General features: G+C 44.2%; 1 protein-coding gene across 1 annotated transcript in view; it reads right to left on the reverse strand.

The window, feature by feature from the left end:
• LOC107110009 (filamin-B-like) overlaps nucleotides 1-12,780 on the reverse strand; it is a 96,368-nt gene extending 83,588 nt beyond the window's left edge. The window contains exon 1 of the mRNA XM_015410716.1: nucleotides 12,375-12,780. Within this exon, the coding sequence (XP_015266202.1) occupies nucleotides 12,375-12,666 (292 nt within the window). The 5' untranslated portion in view covers nucleotides 12,667-12,780. The remainder of the gene's footprint in view (nucleotides 1-12,374) is intronic.
• Between the last annotated feature and the right edge of the window lie 4,933 nt (nucleotides 12,781-17,713).

The raw sequence follows: 17,713 nt of genomic DNA on the forward strand, positions 1-17,713 counted from the left end.
TTCAGCAACATAAACTGCTGTTTGTGGACTCAAGTATCTTATGAAGCATGTCAGCTTCATTTTTACAAAGGGAGGAGGGCTACAACATAACCAACTGGCGCAGGGAAGTGCACTGTGTTTCTACTGATGTAATACTATGTTCTGCATTAACATGTCATGTTGAGTACTTATGCTTTGTTCAGACAGCTCCGTTTCAAACTTCTGCAATTCATAGTCCTGTTACATTGCTTAATAGATGCCTCATCCTGTTGATTGCATCTACATTGTGTAATTCGCCTTGAGTCTCAGTGAGGCAAGCAGACTTGAACCAACTGGCATTCATACAATTTGCACCAGATTTTTATCTAGGCAACTATAACATTTGTTCCCTGAACTTTATGAAAGTAATGTTCAATGTGAAGCATGATATACTTATTTTACACATAGGCTTTTTGTGGGAGATAACTGCTTACAGCCACCAGGGATGTCTTCTGCATCTGCTCAAAGTTACCCATATTGAAACGGGTTTCTCTTCCAAGTCATTGGTGCTTAATTACTAATTAGGTTTTCACTCAAAGTAGTTCCAAAGATTTTGAAGCCATGAAAAAATGCCTGGACAATGGACATTTTGGGAAAACTCATCATATCTATGGATTATCTCTACCGTAAAATGTAGAATTTAGTTATCATAAAACATACTATTCGGCATATTTATGGAATTAGAAAGAACATAAATACCTGAGTTTTCTGTATGCAGAACTGCAGATATACCTAGTATTGGAGTGTTGCAAATTGATGAACCAAAAATTACCTTAGTACACCCATCTATTCCCATACTTCCTAAGTTGTTATACTAAATCTATTTAAAAAATCAATTTATTACTCTTATCTACACACAAGCAAAGGAGGTTTTCTGGCACTGTTCACAGTCCTGACAGTTCAGTTTGGATGATACTGTCCAGTCTTGCTGTTGGGAAGAGACCTACATCTACAGTAGCATTCCAAAAAATCTTTGGGTTTACGGCAAATTGGTCTGCAGTTACTAAGGAACAGCAAAAGGGCTGGGTTTCTAAAAACAGTAAGCTCTTTTTGCTGTCCACAAAAACATTTCAAAAAGCTTTATTTCCACCTGCTCATCAAGTTAGGCAACAGAGTGAAAATTAACTGAGATCAGTAGTCAGAAAATATGGGATGGTCAGGTTTATCCCTTTTTAAGCGTAACATTGGAGACAAACGTTGGCATGAGGCCCAGCTAACTTGTTCAATCACGACGATGGTGGTTAGCCCATTTTCGTGAGTTACTTCCAGGAAACGGTGAATAGCAATTCATAGTGTGTATGAAGTACTCTCTGCCTGGGTGGCCATGTGTAGTTAATGGTACAGCATTAGCACATACTTTTACATTGTTTATAACAGTGCAATAGAACTCATTTTAATATTAAGTCTTTATTAAATTCAAACCAGACTTGGGCAGCAAGAAGAACACTGACAACAAGCTCCTCCACACATAATGCCTGTGCCCCGGTGGCTTGGAAGATAGCTATTGTTTAGCTGTCACTAGCTTCACCTTCAGGTATTCTACCTACAAGCTCAGTACGCTTAGGGAAGGGGTGGGGTGCTGAAATTATTTTGTATTGAGTTTCACCTTATATACTTCAGAAAGACAGAAGCGATGAGGGAGTGAATATCCAGCTTTCTCCAAGAGAGCACCAATTCTTTGCATGTACTAGAGGTTGTGGAGAACAGGACAAGACTTCCACTTGGCGTAAAGAGACAGCACACAGTAGTTGCCAGAATTAAGTTACATTTACAAATGATCAGTGCCTGCAAACCATCCACAGAAGCACGTAAGGAGGTGAAACGTCTGACAGCACAGGTTACTAGATACAATACACCTGCGAAAACTCTACAGAGAATGGGAGAAGCAAGGCAGAAAGTCCAGGAACCTCAAACCACCCTGGGTTATTCTTTCCTGGCATCATCTTGAACCATGTCCCTGTAAGCCAGACTAATTTGTTTACCTGCTATGAGTTTAGGTGTTTTATTTCTACTGCAATCACCCCAGGAGACACAGAAATTATGCCAGGCCTGCAATCTCTTCCTATGGAATTCTACAGAAAGTAAATTTAGCTTAGTAAGCTGGGTTATTCTTTCCTGGCATCATCTTGAACCATGTCCCTGTAAGCCAGACTAATTTGTTTACCTGCTATGAGTTTAGGTGTTTTATTTCTACTGCAATCACCCCAGGAGACACAGAAATTATGCCAGGCCTGCAATCTCTTCCTATGGAATTCTACAGAAAGTAAATTTAGCTTAGTAATGAATGAAACACATTTTTGCCAACCCCCATCTCCACGTTTAAGACATGCTTGTGGCTCAAGCTCAACAGCCCATTCCCTTTTGACAATATACACTGAGTAAGCCTACCCAGATAGCTTCCCAAAGTTACAAAAGGCAAAAGTATATTTTCTGCTTACGGAGAAGCACCCCTCCCCTAGAATAAAGGCAAATAAACCAGGGTTTCTCAGAAGCTTCTTGCAGTCCCTGTGAAGATGCTGATGGCCAACCATCTCCATATCTGTCCTTACTATATATGGTAGAAGCAAACATTCACTTAACTCATGAGTACTCAGCCTGAAACGTTTCATTTGCAAGTCACCAGTACACTAAGACGTCCAGGCAGCTGAGGACACCACGTTAATAGTGCTGTGTTATTGACAATGCTAAAGGTAGAAAGATGTGTTACAGCATAGTTCTAGACAAGGTGTTGTGGTGTACCTTGAACCATATTTGCATTTTATAGTCTCCACACATGCATTGTTATTATTATTATAGCTACAATAGGAGAGATGAAGACGTAAAAAACTCTTTCATCAGAGTAGCACACAGTCTGATCAGGCAGGCTAAGGAAGAATAATGCTTACAGATTAAGAACTCTGAAATGGCAACAAAGGCAGTTTATATGCAGGCTTGGAACAACTTGAGCTATGCTACAGTATCTGAAGTTCTTAAGCACTAGAATTTAAAAGCAGTTCCAGTACTATCAAGTTGTCAAGCATAGTTTTAGTTGCATCCTTTTAATTACAGCAAAGTCTTTTTGATTGAACACCAAGCCTATTCTTATCTTTACATCAAGCTTTCACTTTGTCTGTGAGCTGACACCTTTTCCTGCACTGACGTGTACAATCTTATGTCATGAACCACAGGCTTAGAAGCAACACATTCATTATCATTTTCTCTGTTCTGCCAGGGTTTCTGGCCCCTGAGGCCTGCCTAGGTCTCCCAGGCAACTTTTGCATTTGGACTCCTTAATAGAGAGCATGAGCTGAACGCAGAATTTTTCAGGCAGGGAGAGAGACTAGTCTTTCTCTTCCTAGAGCTTCCCAGGAAACATCAGGATTCAGATCCACCTTTGCCCGTTCTGGAAGGAAAATGGCAACCAGTCTTGAATAAAGGGGCAGGAGCCTGGGAAAACTTATAAAGCCCTCTTCCCAAGAGCTCAGTGTGCATTTTCTGGAGTCAGCTCAGAAGATATGGGGAAAGTACAACCTCACACAGGTAAATGTGGGTTTATTGGCTTAATACAAGTCCTGAACCAAGAAAACAGAGGAATCAAGTACTAGCTCAAGGTAGTTATATGGTTAAGGATTTAAGTGCTGTTTTTCTTTTTAGGTGTTTTATTTCTACTGCAATCACCCCAGGAGACACAGAAATTATGCCAGGCCTGCAATCTCTTCCTATGGAATTCTACAGAAAGTAAATTTAGCTTAGTAATGAATGAAACACATTTTTGCCAACCCCCATCTCCACGTTTAAGACATGCTTGTGGTTCAAGCTCAACAGCCCATTCCCTTTTGACAATATACACTGAGTAAGCCTACCCAGATAGCTTCCCAAAGTTACAAAAGGCAAAAGTATATTTTCTGCTTACGGAGAAGCACCCCTCCCCTAGAATAAAGGCAAATAAACCAGGGTTTCTCAGAAGCTTCTTGCAGTCCCTGTGAAGATGCTGATGGCCAACCATCTCCATATCTGTCCTTACTATATATGGTAGAAGCAAACATTCACTTAACTCATGAGTACTCAGCCTGAAACGTTTCATTTGCAAGTCACCAGTACACTAAGACGTCCAGGCAGCTGAGGACACCACGTTAATAGTGCTGTGTTATTGACAATGTTAAAGGTAGAAAGTTGTGTTACAGCATAGTTCTAGACAAGGTGTTGTGGTGTACCTTGAACCATATTTGCATTTTATAGTCTCCACACATGCATTGTTATTATTATTATAGCTACAATAGGAGAGATGAAGACGTAAAAATCTCTTTCATCAGAGCAGCACACAGTCTGATCAGGCAGGCTAAGGAAGAATAATGCTTACAGATTAAGAACTCTGAAATGGCAACAAAGGCAGTTTATATGCAGGCTTGGAACAACTTGAGCTATGCTACAGTATCTGAAGTTCTTAAGCACTAGAATTTAAAAGCAGTTCCAGTACTATCAAGTTGTCAAGCATAGTTTTAGTTGCATCCTTTTAATTACAGCAAAGTCTTTTTGATTGAACACCAAGCCTATTCTTATCTTTACATCAAGCTTTCACTTTGTCTGTGAGCTGACACCTTTTCCTGCACTGACGTGTACAATCTTATGTCATGAACCACAGGCTTAGAAGCAACACATTCATTATCATTTTCTCTGTTCTGCCAGGGTTTCTGGCCCCTGAGGCCTGCCTAGGTCTCCCAGGCAACTTTTGCATTTGGACTCCTTAATAGAGAGCATGAGCTGAACGCAGAATTTTTCAGGCAGGGAGAGAGACTAGTCTTTCTCTTCCTAGAGCTTCCCAGGAAACATCAGGATTCAGATCCACCTTTGCCCGTTCTGGAAGGAAAATGGCAACCAGTCTTGAATAAAGGGGCAGGAGCCTGGGAAAACTTATAAAGCCCTCTTCCCAAGAGCTCAGTGTGCATTTTCTGGAGTCAGCTCAGAAGATATGGGGAAAGTACAACCTCACACAGGTAAATGTGGGTTTATTGGCTTAATACAAGTCCTGAACCAAGAAAACAGAGGAATCAAGTACTAGCTCAAGGTAGTTATATGGTTAAGGATTTAAGTGCTGTTTTTCTTTCCAAGCTTCCTTGTTAGCCCAGGGGGGTATTTTTTTTTTAACTAGAGTTTATGTCACCATTAATTGCTTTGGAAATTACAAGCTATTAGCTATCTCCACTCTCTCTCCCATAGTTTTAGGTCTCACACTTGGTTGTATGACTAGGCAATATTCCCCTTATGCTAGGAGGTACTGCCCATGGAATTAGACAAGAAAGTAACATGGGCTCTCCCAAATTATAGTAAAATCCCAAAACCAAGTTGATCACAGCAACTACATGGTCTGCTCCAAGGATTAATTGGGCAAGAGGAAGACAAGAGTGAGAAACAGGATGTAGATTTGTCTGCTTCCCTGGGAGGGGGTGCCTCAATCAGATCCATTCACAATCTGAGCTAGAAAAAAAATCTATTCAAAAGTGTACTTGTAGCTCTTATTCCAGGAACTTCTACCCTTCTCCTGTGGTAATATTCAGAACAAGAGAGAAGCTAGACATGCTCTGTAGTTAAAAAAAAAAGTATTCTTTTGGGGAAGATTAGATTCTGTTGACAAAGCCAAGCAGCACTGCTCTTTGCCCTTCAACTCCTAGCCTAGTCTAGGAGCACTATCAAGAGCCTTGTGCTAGATGAGAAAGCACAGCAAAAAGCCCTACACAAGCCACTATATGTACAAGATACAATGAGTCAATGGCACGGCACATGTTTCATATGTAGAAGGCTAACCTAGCCGTCTCTAAGGACATTTGACTGGTCACTGTGTGAAATGGGATGCCAGATTATATGGAACACTGGTCTAATTTAGCACAGCAGCTCCTGAGTTTGTGTTAAATGCTCCTCAGTTTAGATTTTTTTCGAAGGCTGAAAATGTCAGTTACACCTTGAACTCGAGATACATCACAGGGTCTTGTATTACAGTCAGAGTGCTATACCATATTCCTTTGGCCTGATGAACATGGCATTATGAAGTTCCCTGTCTAGCCCTAAGAGTAGCACAGGCGTGCTGGGGTGGCTTTTGCCACTCTTACTTGCTTGAGGAGACCCTGCCACAGTAATTAGAAAGCCACACGGATGTGAGGAAATTCTTCTGTGCTACAGTTACACAATAACTATTCTTCCACTGAAAGTACCAGAAATGTACCCATTTTTTGCTTGAAGCCAGTTCCTTCCGACTTAACAGTAGCTAGTTCAGCTATTTGAGTATATATAAACATGGGGTGTGGACATATTAGCTGACAGCAGTGAAACCACCTTCACTATTTAAGAGCTAATACTTCTGTTAACTATGGCAACTGCATATAAAGAAACTCATAAATCAAACATTTCAGTTGAACTACTCCACCCAGTTTAAAATTAGAGTGCAGGTTGGGTCCTTGAAATGCAAAATGAGGACTGGATGCTGCTTCAATGGTATTACTAATTGCAACTTGATTAACACACCCACACATACACACACACCCTAGTAAGCCACTGATATGGTACAATTGTAGCAAAGCTGATCTATTAAAAATCTAATGCAAACTGGAGTTGGAATATCTCCACAGTAAATCATCACCTAGATGATGCTTATCACAGTAGGTCCCTGACAAACTGAGTCAGGTTTTAGTCATCTAGCATATACATACAACAGGGCAATTCTTTCAGAAGGATGTACCCTTTGACACCACAAAATATTTTCACTGCCACATAATGGAGTCAGGAACTACTACAGCCTGTTCAGACATATCCATCTGAACAGCATACAAGAGCTCAGACCCAATTGCAGTGGCATACAAGTTGGTTACCTTGATGCGCAGACATATACTTTTGAGGCCCAAAAAGAAGCCACAAACTGCAACTCATCTTTTATCAGCAGTCCACAATATCCATGCAGTAGCTTAATTACTGGACCCAGGAGTCTGGTTCATTTGAAGCAACCTGATTGCCTTGCACAAATGAAATTCAGAATTTTAGTGCAGCCAACTAGCATTTTATTGCTCATGAAAAACCAGTTAGGTTTATGATACGAAAGTGTTCCCATATTAAAAAAAGTGGGGCAACTTACATTGAACAAGTCACTCAGTAGCCTATATTTCAGGAGGCACCATTCTCATAATGCCGCAGCGATCACCATTTAAAAACTGGATCAATTCCCACTGCTCTGCAGCACCTACCAGACTTCCACTTGCAACCCAGTTCTGAGCCCCATCATAAAGCTACACTGTAACTTCCTTAGGGCAAGTGAGCCAAAAATGGTTCAGTAAAATATCAGTTATTAAAGTTGATAGCTAGTCATTAGCTGCGTATAACTGCCAACACACAGGTGCGTAACTACAGATGTTCCAACGAAGAAAGAGAACAACTAAATATGCCTCTTGTTCTCTGAAACATCTTTCCAGTGTTAAAGTCGTTCACAACATGTTCAGGTGAACTATGCTGTTATATTGAATCTAAACTCTTGTCTCCCCAGTATTAGTACTACAACATACAGTTTATGTTTGTGATAGGTGTGGAAACCACGTCTACACACAGAAGCCAGGGAAAGATCAGATCATGCAGCAAGGGTATATATTTTCCACCGTGGGATGCATTAACCAGCACCTAAAGCAACAGATTAGACAACTGTTCTCTGGCGATACAAAGCAATGCACCTTTGCCCACTTGCTTTATAAGTCAAGTACTTAAAGCAGTAAGTATTGGTATGTTATTAGCACCAAGATTTCAGAAAGAAAAGTCCACAAATGTGGTTTTAATTTATACAGAGCACATTGGGATTCAGCCATGCGGAAGGTTTCCCTACCAAAGTAGTGAGACCACTCAGATTTTCTATGTAAGACGACCCAAATTGACAGCTAAATTGAAATGCAGTTACATGCTTGTAGCAGGCCCCCTGTGTATACTCACATTTCAAAATTTTCTTCTCCTGACTTATGAGGGGTTCTTAAAACTATGCCACAGCATGCCTCTCAAGACAGAGGAAGTTTGTTCTACAGAGTGAGACTGTGCCAGAGAGGAAGGGCCATGTGCCATCAGTCTGCTTTAAGGTGCCTCAGAAAGGGTCCTACGGAAAGCCAGAAGGGCTATGAAGCAAAAACACGATCCTTTCATATACAGCCCCATTTAAAAGCAAGGGTTAAAGGTGTTATATTTGCATTGCCTTTGGGCAAAAATAAATACACTGCCTTGCCTCCTTCAAAAACACTTTCATTTCTGCTTGAAGTTTGGACTTTGCAACTCTTCCTCTTTATCTGAAGTACACCCATGGATAGATCGGGATTTCTGACACTGCTCCTGCCAATGACAGCCAATGTGGAATAGTGGTTAGAGTGTTAAGACTAGGATCTGGAAGCCCCGGGTCTGAATCCCCCAATTTGCCATTAAAGGCTGCTGGGTAACCAGTCCCACTCTCAGCCTAACCTACCTTGCAAGGTTGTTGTGAGGATTAAATGGAGGAAAGGATGATGATTTAAGCCATTCTGAGCCCCCACTAGGAAGAAAGGGAGGGCATACACGAATAAATTATCGTGGCAGTCTTTGTAAGACTCTAATTAAACCCAGTACAATGCTGCTGGTCTTGAAACACCCACCTAGTCCATATAATTTCCCAGATGAGTCACACCCCACCAGCAAACTCTTGCACCACTCTCCTTTCTGCTCTATACTAGCAGCACCCAAGCACATGCCATGTAAGAGCAACACATGATTCCCATTGTTACTTCTTCCACTGGCACCTTTGACAATATATTCTGCTGTTAATATTTAAACTAAAAAGTAACCACAGTGAAGTAATTCCTGGAAAAGCAAGTCTGAAGCAGCTGTCAAAGGTATTTTCCCACAAGGAGCCTGATTCAGAGCTCAGCAAGGTTCCCCCTGCTTCAAAACATATGGGTTACATATAGAGAACCAACATTCCTTCTCCTATACTTTTCCTTGAAGCCTCAAGTCTATTTACACAGACATAACGTCTCTGTAGTTATGCTTCAGGTCTCTAATTCAAGGTCACGTTTGGCTCATAACAGCATAGTTTTATGCTCCAGAGACACAACTGCAGAGAATTGAAGTTGCTTTCCCAGTTAAAATTCAGAGACAGGCTTCAACCAAACAGGGCTACAGTTGTTACAAAGTTAGATTTTAGCTCCCATGGGCAGGTATCAATTTTATTTTCCTTTACTTATTAGCACACCAGCTCTATGCTACTATTTGGCAGCAGATCTTGGGAACACAGCAAGTCCTTGGCTAATATGACTTGCTATTAGCAAACTTTAAGCCATCTTCATTTACAGACTATTGGTTGTACTCATGCCCCTTTGGAAAGCTCCAAGTAACTTTTGACACACAGTCAGTACAGTCTACCCAAGTACTGCCTAGGCTAAGATCTGCTGAGATTTAAATACCAATAGTGTAATGTTCCCTCAGTCTAATTTCTGGGTCCCATTTCATTTTTACATCTGTATGTACATATGAAAGCACCAAGATAGTGGACATCAGCTGCCATGTGGGACCCTAATCCCCCCAAAAAAGTTTAAGTAAATTTCAATTAAATAAAATATTGGGGCCAAGAAATTTCAGATAATGATGATAAAGCTGAAAGTGTCTGGAGAAGTAGTATGGGGTAGGAGTTAACAACTGAAGAGAAAAGCAGGTCAGAAAAAAGGGAAAAGGACAAGCATGAGCAGTGACAGAAGAAAGAGAGGGAGTGTGAATGGAGCAAAGGAGGACAAAGAAGAATGGCACTTCAAAAGGGATAATGAGGGAACATGGAAGGGGGCAGCAAGCAGGCACCAGAACACATTGGCAGACACCCTGGTGTCTATGAGTGCCACACTGAGGATCATTGTAATAGAGGCCTTGCAGTGAGGATACTAGATGAGCTTTAAAGTTTTCAAAGTACTGTAAGCAGATACCAAGGAAGATGCTTAGAGGAGGAGAAGAGAAATAAGTGTGCTGCAATCTTATGCACACATGCCTGGGAGTAAGTCGTACTGAAATCTCAACTTACTTCTCAATAAACATGAATAGCATCAGGCTCTTCTAAGAACCATGCCTCTTTGTGGTATGTGAACAGCCACTACACCAAGGCACCAGATGTGTTTTGCTAAACTCTGGCAAAGCTGTTCAGATCCTCAGATTTACAAAAAGCTATACAAATACTAGATTGCAACTTTCCTTGCAAAAGCTACCCAAGTGGAATGTTCAGTGGGTTCACGGTTCTAGAATCACACCAACTAAGAGTGACCCTATGATGTAAGGCAGAGGTTACCTCCTATCATCACACTGTCTACACTACTTTTATTCTTCCCTGATTACTACCTACCTATAAATGTAAAATGCAAAGTTGCTTCTCATATTAACATCATGAGGAACTACTAAACAGAAAAAATTAGAACCTTAGAGCTATAGAGCCTATGTTCAGGTTAACTACTGTACTTTATATATAGCTGCATTACTTGAAAGGTCACCATTCATTTAATACCAAGTCCAGCTATATGAAGAAGTTGTTAGGAATCTACTATGATCAGAATATTATGAGTATTTTTAAAACTGGTTTCACCCTTGGCTTTTTAAGGCTTCTGGTATACAAATTAGTGAAGTACAGTTGCAGAAACATAGCAGAGAAAGGCATATCACCATCCATGACACAGACCAGGTTCAGAAGGGTCCAAATATTATGTTTTAGAGGAGCAGCTATGAGAAAATTATCAGTATTACACCTAATATAGCGGCACTTAGAATTTACAATACATTAACAAGATCTAGTAGGCTAAGTATATAAGAACATTGTTTGATCATTTGCCCTGGCCTACCAGGGTGCTAGCTATTGCAAGTTATTAGTTTATGAGTCTTCAACTATAGCGTGCCACGCAACATTTACAAGTTTTTAAAAATTCTCTGCTGAATTAATCTGGGAAATTCATTACTTGAATGTCAAGCCCTAAGAGATCAATATAAGTTCGAGATACTATCTGGTTTATGAGATACTATCTCAAGGTCTACGCCCAGGTGAATGCTAGCTAGAAGTATTGACAAAGTCTGACAATTGCCACCCACATTCCCTACAGCCAATTTGTATCCAATGCCTAATAAGCACACAGCCCAATATAGCCTGATTTAGCAAATCTAGATGTTCTTCCTATTGCAAAAAAAAATTGGGGTGGGCTGCTCTTATGACAGATGTCCTTTGACTTGCTGTGCTCTGCTCTACAAGCTACCACCCCAGCCCACATAGCTCTTTAAGCTTAGCCCCACACACACGTCTCCCTGGAGAACAAGCCCTGAAAGGCTCCTCTCAGACTCGGAGGCTGGACTTTTAACAGTGCAAAGCCTTCATAAACCTTCAGCACAGAAACCCAAGCCCTGCAGCCAAAAGGAAGTGGCTCTACCTGCTGGGAGGGAGGCATCTCAGGAAATCCTGTCTGAGCAAAGTCAGCCATTCCTTCACTTTCCCAGGATTTGACTTGGGACCAGTTACTGTCTAGGCAGAGACTGGTGGGTGGGCGGCCTTAATTACCTGGGGCAGAGCACATGGAGAGAGCCAAAACATGAGCTCTCCCTTGTTCTCAAGGAAGGAACCTCCCTCTTATGAATAGTGTAGCTCTCCACCGCCACCAGCACTAGCTACAACTAATTTGGATGTATTTTAATGGTTTTAACTGTTATTTGCATACTTATGTAATTGTATCGAGTATGATGGCACCCACCCTGAGCCTGCTACACAGGGAGGGCGGGATACAAATCAAACCAAATAAATAAAAGATGGGAGTTAAGTCAATTTGCTGAACACCTTCACCGGTATGGGAAATGGGCTGCTCCAAAGGCAGCCTAGGAGGTACAACCAGCACCCACCCCCCCTCCCCAGGTGCATCAGCCGAAGCTCCTCACGGCCCCACCCAGCCATTCAACATGTGCCCCCCCCGGGGGCTCTCCTCCTGCACCCCAGAAAGCGGCTCAGCCGGCCATGTTCCATCGAACTACACCCACAAAGTAAACAGAAACCTGACAGGGCACCATCTGCCATTTCCCCCACCATAACATTACTTGGGGAAGAGGTGCATACACCTGAGGGCAGGTGAAAGGCAACAGGGCGACGTCGGGGAAGCCAAGGAGAAAGCCAAGCGCCTTCTAAGGTGCGGGGTGCGCTAGAAGGGGGGAACAGGTCGCGCCAAGGCCGCCTAAGTACTATCCGGCAAGGGAGGGCAGCACCTAAGGCTGGGAGGGAGAGGAGCGTCGAGGAGGCTTCCCACCGCCCGGGTGACAGCCCCCCACCCCCCGCGCCAAGAGGGGCGGCTCCACCCGGGAGACGAGCGCGCGCCCAGCTCACCCACCGATGGAGACCAGTTTGATGTTCTCCTTGTCCAGGAACTCGAGCGCCACCGAGACGTTCTCCAGCTGCATCTGTCGGAAGGTGGGTCTCTGGTGGTACTTGCGGTACATCCGCTTCTGGCTGAGAACCTCCAGCAGGGCGATGAGCCGGAGCCCGTCGCTCAGGTCATACTGCAGGTTGCCGATGCGCTTGTTCACGCAGCGGAGGTGCTCGTTGCACCAGCGGGTGAAGGTGTTCTGCTGGATCCGTTTCCAGGGCGCATCCTCCGCCAGGTCCTTCTCGGTCACCGGCATGGCTGCGAAGTCCGGCTTGGCGTCGCTCCGGCCCAGGGGACGAGGCTGCTCCTGTTCTCGCCTCGCTGCTTCCAGTCCGCTCCGCTGCTCGCTGGGGCCGCTGCTGCTGCCGCCGTCGCCGCTCCAGTCACTGAGAGACGCCTGGCCCTGCGCCTGCGTGCTCATGCTGAGGCAGCCGCCCCGCCTTCTCCTGGCGATAATGAGCGGGTAGAGCGACCAACCCACCCGCCCGCCTAGGCTGCCTGGTTCCCTCCTTCTGCTGTTGCTGGGTCACAGCCAAGTACAAGCCGGGGAATCTGCAGGGAGAAGAGAAGGACGCGCGCCGTTAGCTGAACAACGCCAGCAGAACCCCACGCACCTCTCCCAGTCCCGACCCACCTACTGCACACGTGCGTACCTGCGAGGAACTCTGTGCGAAACGGCCATTACGCGTACCTTCGCCTACAGAGGTTAAATACCCCGGGAGGGGCGGGGCCCACCGGGCAGCCCAACCCAGGCGGTGGAAGTGCTGCCCCCTGTCGGAGACGCCAGACACAGCGGAGGACCCTCAACCCCCCCAACCCCGGTAGACTTTCTTTGCTTCCATCCACCTCGTCTAGTTCCCCACCCACCCTGTCGTTTACCAAGTATGCGCCATCATAATGCCGCCCCAAGACACAAGTAAAAATTATAACATAAAAAGAGCACTCCACACAAGGCAACTTTGTTTATATAGGTGTATTTATGATAAATGCTTGCGATACCGAGATCTGAGGCATGTATTTGATGAGATTCCTGTGCCTGACGGCCATCAACCACTTCCTTAATTTGACGACTGTCGTTTACCAAGTATGCACCATCATAATGCCGCCCCGAGACACAAGTAAAAATTATATCATAAGAAGAGCACTCCAGACAAGGCAACTTTGTTTATATAGGTGTATTTATGATAAATGCTTGCGATACCGAGATCTGAGGCATGTATTTGATGAGATTCCTGTGCCTGTCGGCCATCAACCACTTCCTTAATTTGACGGTTGATTCCCGTTCGCTGTGTGTTTTTTTTGGTAAGGACCTACGGGAGAATGATAAGATCGGGGATTTGTCAGGGCGGGGTGAGCAGTATAGGCAACTCTGCTGCACTGTCTGAAGCCATTACAAGTCGGGAGAAAGGCCTGCCTAAAATCTCTTTCCCCTTAGCAGTCCTGATATGGTTCTTGTTGAGAAGCATTGGCCTAATCGAAACTGAATCACACCTGTGAAGCTGCCACAATTTTTCCCCAGGTGTCTGGGACACTAAGAAAAAAAAAGAACCATGAACTGCTGGCCAGAGGGGTCTAAATCAGCTGCTACTGGGTATTTTCTGTTCTGTAGGCCAGCTGTAGAGAATGAATGGGGGGGAAGGAAAGGAACCAGGTCTTGTTTTAAAGATCTGGGTTAAAAGTGGACCTGCTAAGCTTAAGGCCACAGCTTTACACAACCAAATACTGGCCTGTAGTCTACTGAAATGTGAGATAGGATCACCATCATTTTTTTTTTTAGATACAGGTCCTGTGCTAGGGTTGCCAATCTCCAGGTGGCAACTGGAATTCTGCCACTATTATAATTGATCTTCAGGTGACCAAGATCTGTTCCCCCTGAAGTTCCCTTTGGATGGTACACTCTATGGCATTATACCCTGCTGAGGACTTTTGTCTCACCAAACCCCACCCTCCTCAGGCTCCACCCCCAAAATCTCCAGGGATTTCCCAACCCAGAACTGGCAGTCCTATACTGTGCCTTTAACAGAAATTTGGTAGGGGAATCCTTTCCCATTCTTTCCTACCCATACAGGGAACAACAACACTTTTCATATCTTCCTGTAATGCTCTGCAGCTGTCAACAGCATTGGAGTCCTGTCAGAAAGAAAAGGTGTTTATCATGGCACTGTGGGAAGAAGCATGCTTGACAAACTGGAAGCCCTTGGTTCATGTTCAGCTAAGCCATAAACATGGTTGCTACCCTGCCAGAATGTTATAGGTAATGCCTGAATTTTACCTTCTTGGTTGGTTGTAAACAGACCAAACAGCTTAATAGTAAGAAATTCATCAGATATGTTCCTAGCTTGGTGGTGCAGTGATCTTTTCCTGTTCAGTTCTTGCCTGTCCTACATCTGCTAAAGGTGCAGAAACCTGCTAGGTGTGAGGAGTGGCAACCTAGAATTGTCTCCTTATTATTATTTTTTAATTACCTGAGAAAATCAGAGTGGGCACCATGCTAGATCAGACCAATGGCCCATCTAGTCCAGCATCCTGTTCCCACCAGTGGCCAGTCAGAGGTCATGGGGAAAGCCACAAGCAAGGCTTGCAGTCAGTGCTTCTCCCCTGCTGACTGCTCCTCAGCATCTGACAACTGGAGGCTTCCTGCCTTTCACCCTAGAAGCTCCATTTGGCTGTCATGACCAGGGCTATTTTTGGGCAGGAACGCACAGGAACGGAGTTCCAGCTGGCGTCCAAGTTGGCCATGCCCAGCAGGAACGTATTAGCATAATAGGCCACACCCAACAGCAGAAACTCATTAGGATTGGCTACATTAGGGGTGTGTGGCCTAACACGCAAAAAAGTTCCTGCTACAAAAAAGCCCTGGGTTTGGACAACAAACAAGGTTAACAGAATAAGAAGCAAAAGGTGGGTGTGGCTGGATGAGCACACGTTTGGTAACATGGGGGTTGTGGCCTAATATGCCAATGAGCTGTGCTGTCAGGGGTGTGGCCTAATATGCTAATGAGTTTCTGCTGTTGGGTGTGGCCTGTTATGCTAATGAGTTCCTGCTGGGCTTTTTCTACAAAAAAAGCCCCGGTCATGACTATAACCAACAATAGATCCATCATCCACAGATTTGTCCAGCCACTTTTAAAGCCATGTCAGCCAGGGAACATCACCACTTTTTTTGGCAGAGAGTTCCAAAAGTCACCTATCCCTTGCGTGAAGTCATACTTTGGATCAGTGTTGAACCTACTGTCAGTTTCACAGGGTGAACTCCCCCCCACCAAGTTCTAGTATTATGAAGGGGGGAGAAAAATTCTTCTCTGTCTACTTTCTCTACACTATGCATAACTTTGTAAACCTCTGTCATGTCACCCGCTCAGGGGTCCTTTTTTAACAGTAAAAAGGTAAAGGTAAAGGTTCCCTTGCTCGAAAGCCAGTCGAATCCGACTCTAGGGTTGCGGTGCTCATCTCCGTTTCCAAGCCGAAGAGCCAGCGCTGTCCGAAGACGTTTCCGTGGTCATGTGGCCGGCATGACTAAACACCAAGGCGCACGGAACGCTGTTACCTTCCCACTGAAGTGGTACCTATTTATCTACTTGCAATTTCTTGCTTTCGAACTGCTAGGTTGGCAGGAGCTGGAACTAGAGATGAGAGCTCATTCCATCATGCGGCACCCGGGTCTCGAACTGCTGAACTACTGACCTTCCACAGCCTGCAGTTCAGCGTCTTAACCACTTGAGCCACCGCAGCTCCTTTTTTAACAGTAAAAAGCCCTAAACACTTTAGTCTTGCTTCCTATGGCAATTTATATTTTGCATTCTCTGTTTTTAAATAATATACCCGAGGCAGCTCACAGCACAAACATTAAAAAGAATCACCATAAAGATAAAAATCTAAAACCAGCTTTAGGAAAACACAGTTGAGCAGCATAAAAATAAAACCAGTCTAATAATAAGCCAGTTATGTGGAATTAGATAACACAGTCTCCTAGTAAAAAAGCAGAAGCAGATTCTTAAATTGTATTTCCTCCCAGAAACTACAAAGATTACAAAATAAAGGTCATAGTGTTCAGGGCTGTGCTAGTTGAGTAGTACCTGCGACATCATTACAACATGCATCAAACGTTTACAAAAAGCTTGCATGCATGCATGTGCAGTCTAACGCTATCTGTGGCTACTTGGAAGTGTCCTGCTAACTTAAGAGAAACTATTTGTAAGAAAGAAGGCCTTCTATGCCATGCCATTTCAGTTTTCGTCTTCCCCTGTGTTTTTCTTGCTCTTTTCCCTCTTTCACTCCACCCCTACCCATTCATCCCTAGGCCATACATTTTCACTCTTTAGTACTGGATCATGTATCTCCCTTATGGAGAACATGGGGGCGGGGGCATGATAGACGTCTGTAAAATTAGACATGGGGAGAGGAAAGTGGATAAAGAGAACTTCATTCACAGAAGTTATTTCCAGTAGCTCACCAGCAAAAAGCACTGTTGTGGGAAATGGGTTGCTGATTTGAGTCCCCCATGAAGAGGAGGGATACAATAAAGCCCATCTTTTAGCAAGCATCAGTTCCAGAAGAACAGAACAGGAGAAGATAAGACTAGACTCCACACTTCACACGCTATAGAGAATTCCTCTAACCATGGTGTCAGGGCCTTCCTCAGTCCATCCTCATTGGGAGAGGACTCCTCAAAGGAAGGAAGAAACTCTGCAAGGGCAGAGGAGTCCCCTGTGGACCCCATCACACCCCAAATTCCATGCACCCTAAGATCTCCAGGAGAAGACATACACAGCCATCTTTCTCCCACAACCGGCTCCCATCAAGAGCTGGAAGGTTCAGGTGGATAAGGAACTCCGAGTGGTCCCTTCTGCCAGCAGCCCCCCTACAGTCTCCTGCAGGAACAGAGGAGGTGGAGAGCCAGAGGAGACCAAGCAGAGGAGAACATGCCTGGTGGCCCAGGGCCTTCATCCATGCGAGGAAGATGCCATTTCCTAGGTCCTGCCAAGGTCAGGGATCAAAGTCAACTAAGTTTTAAGTGTTGCTGATTCAACAGTTCTCTGTCCCAGCCTGTGTCTAGTTCTAGTCAGCTCCCTGGAGCAAAATCTTGGCTACCTGCTGGAGATTCCGTGGCTTTTAAAAAATGGGACATTAAGCGCTGTCCGAAGACGTTTCCGTGGTCATGTGGCCGGCATGACTAAACACCAAGGCGCACGGAATGCTGTTACCTTCCCACCGAAGTGGTACCTATTTATCTACTTGCAATTTCTTGCTTTCAAACTGCTAGGTTGGCAGGAGCTGGAACTAGAGACGGGAGCTCACTCCAT

Source organism: Gekko japonicus, unplaced genomic scaffold (genome assembly GCF_001447785.1).
Source record: "Gekko japonicus isolate JY-2015 unplaced genomic scaffold, Gekko_japonicus_V1.1 scaffold15, whole genome shotgun sequence".
In the NCBI taxonomy this organism is placed as follows: Eukaryota; Metazoa; Chordata; class Lepidosauria; order Squamata; family Gekkonidae; genus Gekko; species Gekko japonicus.